This window comes from Balaenoptera physalus (genome assembly GCF_965194825.1).
Source record: "Balaenoptera physalus genome assembly, chromosome: 1".
Taxonomy (NCBI): domain Eukaryota; kingdom Metazoa; phylum Chordata; class Mammalia; order Artiodactyla; family Balaenopteridae; genus Balaenoptera; species Balaenoptera physalus.
This window is the reverse complement of record NC_138882.1, coordinates 153,478,621-153,487,621: the sequence shown is the minus strand read 5'-3', so window position 1 is coordinate 153,487,621 and position 9,001 is coordinate 153,478,621. Positions and strand designations below refer to the sequence as shown.

Sequence of the window (9,001 nt, the reverse complement as noted above, 5' to 3'; positions counted from 1 at the left end):
GCACTGTCTCTATGCATACCCGTTTCCTATCTTTCTTTCAAAAAAACAGGACATGTCAACTAAAAAATAGTTAACATTTATTGAGTATTTTATTCTATACCAGGTACTGTCTCAAGCACTTTACACATATTAATCTGTGCTGACTGTATGCCTACCCCTCCTTGGACACAGCATGGACATAACAGAGAACCGTGCAAAACTCCATTTCAGATAGGATGTATGGATAGTATGGTTTATTATAACTTAAAGTTTATTGTTCTCATAATTACAGGCTACAGTTTAGAAGTTTGAAACATAAGAGAAAATTCTCTAAAGAGAACTCAAATAAACCTGAACAAGTAGGTAGAAGATGGTTAAAGCTTCGTAAGTAGTGCCACTTAGCTCTCAGGAATACTTATCTGTCCTTTTCAAGCACAGGCTCTGGAGCCAGAGTCAACAACATAAAATATAATCATAAATGACTCTAAGACATTCATCCTACACAACTGAGCATGGAGATTTAGATATATATATATATATATTTATATAATATATACATACTTTAATATTATATTGGTCCACTGAGTATACATATTTTAATAAAAGATAAGAATCTATGTAATCCAGTTAAACACACGTAAGATTAACGTACACTTATTACATCGAAAGTTGGTGTTTATAAGTTACAGATATTTAGTACTTTCCAGAGTGTTCTTTTAATTAAAAAAAATATTTTAAAACCATTTCAAACATCTGTTCATTTTCCCAGTGCAAAAGAAGGTTGTTCAAGTCAACTTACCTTTTTCCTAAAGTGTAAGGGGAAGAAAAAAACCCAAAACTCACTACCATTCGCAACTCCCAATACTACCTTCTCAATCAACTTTTGCAGTATATCCTTATAACTGGATTAGTTTATCAAAATTAAACCCTTGTGATTATGATTCAGCCCTTGCTTCATATGTATGACTTTTATGCTGAAATGTTTTAATCTATAAAAGTAGAAAAAAGCTAGCAGTGCAAGAAAGTGGTTCAAATTTGTTTTAAACTGCAGCAATCCAATTGTGTGTGGAGAGAAAAAAAGCACCATTTCAAGATGAAATGAACTGGATATTTTGGAATTTATTCATAGGCTAGGCAGCAAGTTACTCTGATTAACACAGATCAATACCACCTTGACTTGGTAACCATAGAGATTTAATTAGTTTTTAGGTGCATTTTCCTTTATCTTGGTTTTCAATACATTATCTAAATCACTGACTCATGTTAAAAAAAATTAAGATTACAATTTACAGCCTACTTCACAGTCCATTTTAAATTCAGCTTGTCCGCTAGGTCAATTTTACAGGAGATAGGCTTTTAACACATAAAGAGCTTCGATAATTTGGCAGGTCTCTTCTCTCCCAATTAAAAAAAACAAAAAATGTTTTTGCTAGCCTGCCAGCTTTGTAGGTGAAAAACACAAAGAGAATAAACTATTTTAATCCACAAAAATGGACAAAAAGCAATAATATGATTTAATACATGTCACTTTTTTCAGTTGTATTCAGTGAATGTTTTTACATTTCAAGTAACTGAACCTTCATTAAAGAAAAAAAATATATATATGTATACAAAAAGTTAAAGTACCTTCCAGTTCTAGCTTGCTAAAGTTTCTTCTGCAAAAGTAGAAAAATAAACCTACCATGAACTAAAGAGGACAACAGTGCCATGGCAGTGACAAAATGGCTGCCAGGTTAAGATTTTTGCTTACCTTATATTGATGGGTCTATTTTAAGTGGTAATTTTTCTCCACTCTCTAGTGCTTAAAATTATGGAGAGGTATGTGTTTATCTAAAATTCCCTAAATCCAGAGAAGAAAATTTTAAATATATTTCACACATGAGGCTTTAAAGTTTTTATTTAGGAAAAGACTGAGTCTGAAGCTATAATGGTTCAATCTAAAGCATCCCTTTTTTGATAGTGGAGTCAATTTATGCAAAATATTTTTTCTTGTCTATAAAAAACAAACTGAACAGTATTTTGATTATAAGGAAATACAAACATGTACTTTAAACTAGCCAATTTGCTCTATCATAAAAGAAATAGGATGTTCTTTCCCTTCCCCTCTTTCAACCATTTAAATTAGGGGAGAATACTGCCAACTTTAAGAACCCCACTGGCTATCATCAGAGTAACTACAGAACAAGGGTAGCAAAGGGATGGAACTACTTCTCTATATTCCAGAAAGCAGACGCTTGGGTGCTCTAGCTTTCCAAGTGAAAGTAGCACAAGCAGGCAAAAGCTCACACTAAATGCACACCAGAACGGGGGCCTAGGTGAAGTTATCTGGGTTACCGCTTTTACAGGGGGAAAAAAAGGACAAATCTGAAATGGAGTTTAAAAAAAACAAAAATTTTTGTCACATTTACAGGAATCTCAAACCTTTTGTATTCCCATGCTCATAGGTAGTTTTGATACACACTGTAAATAGCTTCAGTATTCAGGAAGAAGAGTATTGTGTGATTGACAAAGAACAGGAAAATTCTTCATGCTTCTGATATTTCAGATTTGCTGAGTGCAATAGCCAGTTCTAAGTCTTCTTGCTCTTGCTGATTCAGTCGGGCAAGCCTCTGCTCTTCCTCTCTCTCACTTTCCCTCTTGGCCCACTCAATCATATCTTCTTCAGAGGGATACTGCCATTTAAAAGACAAATGAACAAACGAATAAATTCATGAGCAGAACAAACACAAGAAGGAAAAAGAACTTTTACGAAATGATATTTAACTATTTGTTTCACCTTCTGAAGGACTCTGTAAATAGTCCTGTTACTCGTTAATTTTTTTTCTGAAAACACATTTAATCCGTTATTAAAATATGATTTAATCTTAAAAATTAATGCAGTCTACAGATAGTCTATAAAACTGAACATTAAAACATCATTTTTTAAAAAGTGGAAATTCTTAAGGTGAATCAGGAGATTTAAAAACAGGAGAGGGCTAGCATTTTTATCTAATGTGAAACATTTACTACTTCAACTTCAGTGAGCATCCTCACATGATAAATCATTTTCAACTTAATCCCACTGGTGATTTCCTACCTTATCCTAGCCCTTCAGGTACAGAAAAATTATGAAGAAGAATATCTATACATACATAAATTTTGTCATACATAAAATAAGAGTACTGGATATACTAAATAAGATGTGAACCTAATCGATTTTTTTAATGCATTATAAAGAATTCAGTAGACATTGAGAACTTTTTGACCTAGTCTAAATAAAACCTTAATGCTGGTAATTATTAAGTCAAGGAAATACACTTATCTATCCGAAAGAGCAACCGTGGCAGATACTAAATTAAAAAATTCTACCTGGTTTCAAGTCCTGTCATATAGAGGAATGCCATAATAGGATGAATACCATAATACCGTAATAGGATGAAGTGAAAGAAACTGTCAGGCTTTTTGAAAATGGTAACCTTTTCCCTAGGGAATTAGAGGGACTTTGAAACTTATAATACTTAACAAATCTTTCATAATTAAAAAAAGAAGACATCTTTATTATGAGCTGCTTAATATTATACTATACTGAGATTCTAGAATATGAAATAAGCAAAATGCCTTAGCTATTGTTCAAGACTCATTCCAACCAGGTCTTGACTTGCTGAAATCATATTTAAGATATTAAATGCCACAAACTGCCAGAAGGTTATTTTATATTAAGAGGATTATACTAAGAAGAGCAATTCTGGATTCTCTGCTTGAAACAGCTCAAATTCCGTCTAATAAAAGGCAGTATAATTCTGACACTCTCCGTTTTCCAGTATTCAAAATACTGATTCCTATTCTGCTCCTTTACATTCAGAGGAAGCCACTGAAACTTAAGAGTACAGATTCAAAAGCTGGGTCGCTGAGACTAATTCTGTCTGCCTTAGTTGCATACAGATTCCTGCCTACCTCCTTTCTAACTAGAAATGGCTGCAGGGATAAAGTGACAGGTTGAGGGACCCAATGCTACACTGAGGGAGACATTAGGCAGATTGTGGTCAGAGTCACCTGGCCACTAGATCTCTTATTTCTAAATCATCTCAAGTGCTTAAGGTATTAAGTAGAGGAAAATTACTTTGTTATAAAATAGACAGTGATAATGAAGGTCATTTTACCTGAAAAAACATCTGGGAAAATGAAACACTGTTAGTTATTCTAAGAATTAAAAAAAAAAAGCCTTGTTTTTATCTAAATAATGATGGAATACATGTCATTGCTTAATGTCCCTCCAGAGTGACACTTCAAGTTGGTTGTCCCATTTCTGTCATCTTATAGAGCCTGCCTATGGTCTTGTCACAGCATTCTTCGATTGTCTTTACTGGCCAGCCTATGTTAGTCAGCTCTGGGAGGATGCAGAGTAAATATGGAATGCTAGTGAATTAGAGCCCCCCAAATAATTAAAGACTGTTTAGCTCTTAACAATCATATTTATTTAATAAAACCAACATTTACTTGTTAGGAACACTATTATATGAAACCAGAGTTTTATTTTCAATTCAAAGAATTCCTGGCCCTATCCTCTCATAGTTGTTGACTGGTCTCCAGAAATCATCAAGGCTTTATACGCAAACACACAAACACAGTTACAAATACACAAACTCATTATTGGCATTATTCATCCAGAGGGCAGACAGCAAATGACTCTCTAACGGCCCATCATCCATAACAATTTGCAAAATAATAACTGTCAGAATTTTATTTATATTCTTTACCAAGATCAAGAGAAGGGTTTTGCAAAACAACTGGTATATATCCCAAGAATTAAGACTACAAAAATCATCTGAGCAATGAAATACTTTTAGAACCAGCAAACAGAATCAAACAGAGATTTTTTGGTTGGGGGAAGAATAAAGGTCATTTTTAACATGTTGGTAAATTTAGTTGAAATAATGCAAATTTGGCAGACTCCAAAATAATCTTTGAAAACTCTTTAAACTGTAAATGGAAAGATTTTCCCCCAAACAGCCCATTCACAGTACTTACAGCACTGAAGTTAGCAAAATTGCTGGGGTCAGCCTCTTTATTGGTAGTGGTAGTAGTAGTAGAAGAAGAAGAAGTGAATGGATCACAAAACATATCAGGATCTTTTTCTTTGGGGCTATCATTGCCTGGGAAAGGCTGAAATGGATCATTCAGTTTAAAGGGATCAGAAGAATCCAATTTGTTGATGGGTCTTTTCCCTGGATCAAAATCATTACAATTAACTCAACCAGCAAATATGGCAAACACAAACACACAAGAACATGAACACAGGGAGCATTAAAGAGCTGGGGGTGGGGAATGGGGGTCAGTACCTCAAACACATTCTTAATATGGTCTTAAACTATCACAACCAACACTCTGTCCTCAAATTTTCACACACAACCTCTCAAATACATTCTAGCTCTACATAGCTAAATGGAAAAATAGCAAAGAAGGGGGGAAATGGGCCAGAAATCTTATCTGCCCAGAGAGTTGACCTTCTCTTCTCCAAAGCAGCATGTTCCCAAGAAAAGAGAGAGGAATGGACAAAACAGCAGGAGAATGACAAAGAATAATGACAAAAATGGCCTCTGCTGTGATAACCTCTGCCTGATACAGTTATCCACTAGTGGCAGGAAGAGCAAATGAGCTTTGAAAAATGCTAATATTCTTCTGATTTTTCTCTGGATCTATATGTAACACCTGGAAGCATGAAATTAAAAACTACCTTGGTAAAGCCCACCTATTTCTTGCTATTACAATATTTCAAACTGAAGAATAAAGAAAATGCTTTGAAGCCCAGGCCCTAAATCTTTGTGGCTGCTGATCAACTAAATCTTTACCAAACAGCATACTGTTGCTCATTAATTCAGCACCATTTTCAAACAAGTTTTCTAATTTTAAAGACTTAAACTCAGTACTTCCTGAAGAAAGGATAATAAGAACAGGTGTTAAAATATCTTCAAATATATATATTTTCCTAAAGATGTGTTAAGTTGGTAAGAGCAATCATAACAACAGATTCTTTCTGGCACTGTAGCAGCTTACAAAAGGTGTTCACATCTCATATCTCAAAGGATCCTTCCACAATCCTGTGAAGGTAGGCAACATTAGAATTAATGCCACCATCTAATAGCTCAGATAGCTGAGGTTCAGACATATGAAGTTACACACTCAAGATCACAGAGCTAATCAGAGAATATCCAGAATTAGAACCCAGATCTTTAAGCTGCAGTTCAACAAACCATCCTTCTTTCCTTGATTTTTCTACAGTCATATATACTCACTTTGTTGAAGTCTTAGATTTAGTTACAGCACTAGTATATTAGTTTACTTAGGATTTTAAAAATAACCTCATTATTGGCACCTTACCGGTATAAAACTTAAATGAGCAAATTAACTATCATTTTTTTTTAATATATTCTGACAACCTTACTCTCTAGTGATATAAGATACAGGCTACTTTTCCTTAAAAGATAAAAATAACATGTTCACCTGATTTTTCAACAGGTAGTTGGGTATTAACAATTTTATTTGCAATTCTTTAAATCAAAGAAGAAAAAAAAATCTGCCCAAGAAATACCATAGGGAGGCTATTATGAAAAGTTAAGAATAATATTCTAGAACTACTGAGGCTGAAAATTTACCACGGAATGATATATGATTAAAACAATAATGTACCAGCTGCATCTTCTCATAAGTAGCACTACAACTATTCAGGGGATTGCCTTTTTACCACTTCTCATGAACTTTATTATCTTCATTAAAAACAAACAAACAAAACCCCTTTCTTTTCTATAGTGCTAAACAAAACAAAAAAAATAAGAATAGTAAGAATTTGTTTCTAGACCAAAAACATCACTTTTATAAAATAAAGGACTCTCTTATTAAGTCAAGTAAAATAATATTTTCCTCCAAGAAAAACAATACTTTTAAAATTCTGATACCAAAAAGCTGAATTCTGGATACCAAAAAGGCCATATATTCTCACATTAAAGGACTTAAGGAAGACTTCACATTTAGCAGGAAAAAGAAAGGGACTTAGAATTAATCTTCGCTTACAGAAATTTATTAAAATACCAAAGCGCAGGAAACTGTTGTTCAAATGGTAATCAATGAGCTTCCAAAAAGTAAGAGATTTCGTTGGTACTTTCCTTTTTTCATTTACTGCCTCTCTAAAATGATTTAAAGAGAAATTAGCTCTTGCTAGAAAAATAGTTCATGACAGTTACACAGGCTGGCTTCTTAGGCACATATCTGTAATTCTGCATTAAGGTCAGAACAGATGATAGCAGCAGGCTTCTGCTGTGTTTTTAGACTTGTTTTGTTTAAGGCCCTTTATATAAAGTCTACAAATAAGGCCCACACAATACTTTTCAGAAAGAAAAAGGAAGTAGTTGATTTAGGAAAGGGATCAACTCTCATACCAGGTGGTGGTGGGCAGGGTCTTGTTGGAGTTCCAATCTTTGGTGGCAGTGCTGGGGGTTCATCTTCATTTTTGATGGATGTTTCCTCAAGCATATTTTTTGTAATGACCATATTGCTGATGGAGCTTGATGTAGCTGAACTAAAAGGATCTTCATTGTTGACCTTTGTTTGAAAAGAAATTACTCATGATTATATATACTATGCCAACCAAACTGTACGTGGTTATGGAGCATTTGGAAGAGTGATCTTCAGTATTACGCAGCTTTATTTATTTCAATTCTGAGAGCACTAACTTTTAACCTTTGCATTCAGAACCAAAATGGAAAAAGTTTTTTAACTGTTCTATATGAGTAGTGATTATAACATCACTACTTATTAAGAGCAACAGATCATGCCAAAACAAGCCAACTCTGGATTAAAGGTTTATCAAGATTCAGGTGACACAAAGCCACTGAGGCCCTTTATAAAGGGACTAATATATTTTTCCTCAAGTGAATATCTGATCCAAATGATAAAGGAAAAAATACCGATTCCACACTTGCCAATGCACTTAAATATAGGATAGATTTAATACTAAAGTCAAAGAAAATGGCATCTTAAAAAACATTAAAGACAACCTGAAAGTCAATTTTTTTTAAAGCAAACTGATCCCATAGCATAAGTCTTATTGTGGGTCTGAAGACCTGGCCTCTCTAATACATGGAGTAACGAAAGATTCACTTTTCTATAATGAATCGGATATTACAGTTTAGGCCAGTGTTTCTCTAAAGGAGCACGCTGACATTTTGGGCTGGATATAGCTCTGTGTTGTGGCGCTGGACAGGGTGTTGCAGGGTGTTGCACAACATCCCTGGTCTCTATCCACTAGATATGAACAGCCCTCCTCCTCAGCTGTGACAACCGAAAATGTCTCTAGACATTGCCAAATGTTTCCTGAGGGGTGGGGGTGGGGGGAATAACACCCAGTTGAGAACCAATGATAGAGACAATGTGACATATACTCTAATTTTACTCCTTTGGCCTGAATCAATCCTAGGGCTACACTGGAAAATAGGTAGTGGACATATAGTGCTGGGCTATTAATTATCTTAATACTAACCTTAACAGTCTCAGAACATAAAATCAAGCAACCAGTACAGAGAGGATAGAATGAATGCCCAGATTTTACAGCTATAGACCCAGACAGTCAACAGGGGAAAAATGTAGTTCAATTGGAAGAAACATGTTTAAAGAGACTGAAGACTCTTAAAGTTGTTGAGCAAACCTGCCAGTAGAAAATTATAATTATCTGTACCATCACCATTGTCTTTGTGCACCAAAATGTCTACTTTGATTACATCTTATATTTCATTTCTGTCTGAAATCAATGTTTGCTGTGCCTTACTGAAATCAAGTTGCAATCTCTGAGAGGGTCAGGTTATAAAATCGAAAGGAAGGATCACTCCTTTGGTGGAAACACAGTATATTTTACTTTCCTACTAATTACTGCAGATTACCTTTGACAATGTGCTGAAGTCAGCAAATCCATCTTCAAATGATTCATTTCCAAAAACAGAAGCAAAGGGGTCTGTGGCTAAAATGAATAAAGAAAATCAGTGCAATAGGACAG

At 34.5% G+C, this 9,001-nt stretch overlaps 1 protein-coding gene across 4 annotated transcripts in view; it reads right to left on the bottom strand.

Moving 5' to 3' along the window:
• Nucleotides 1–60: 60 nt before the first annotated feature.
• EPS15 (epidermal growth factor receptor pathway substrate 15) overlaps nt 61–9,001 on the bottom strand; it is a 157,149-nt gene continuing 148,208 nt past the window's right edge. For 3 of the 4 annotated variants that reach the window (XM_082429172.1, XM_082429173.1, XM_082429175.1), the window contains 4 exons: nt 8,889–8,965; nt 7,392–7,554; nt 4,987–5,183; nt 61–2,651 (listed from right to left, as the gene is read on the bottom strand). In XM_082429172.1, coding sequence (XP_082285298.1) covers nt 2,505–2,651; nt 4,987–5,183; nt 7,392–7,554; nt 8,889–8,965 — 584 coding nt within the window. In that variant the 3' untranslated portion in view covers nt 61–2,504. The remainder of the gene's footprint in view (nt 2,652–4,986; nt 5,184–7,391; nt 7,555–8,888; nt 8,966–9,001) is intronic. The other variant, XM_082429174.1, reaches the window with a different exon arrangement.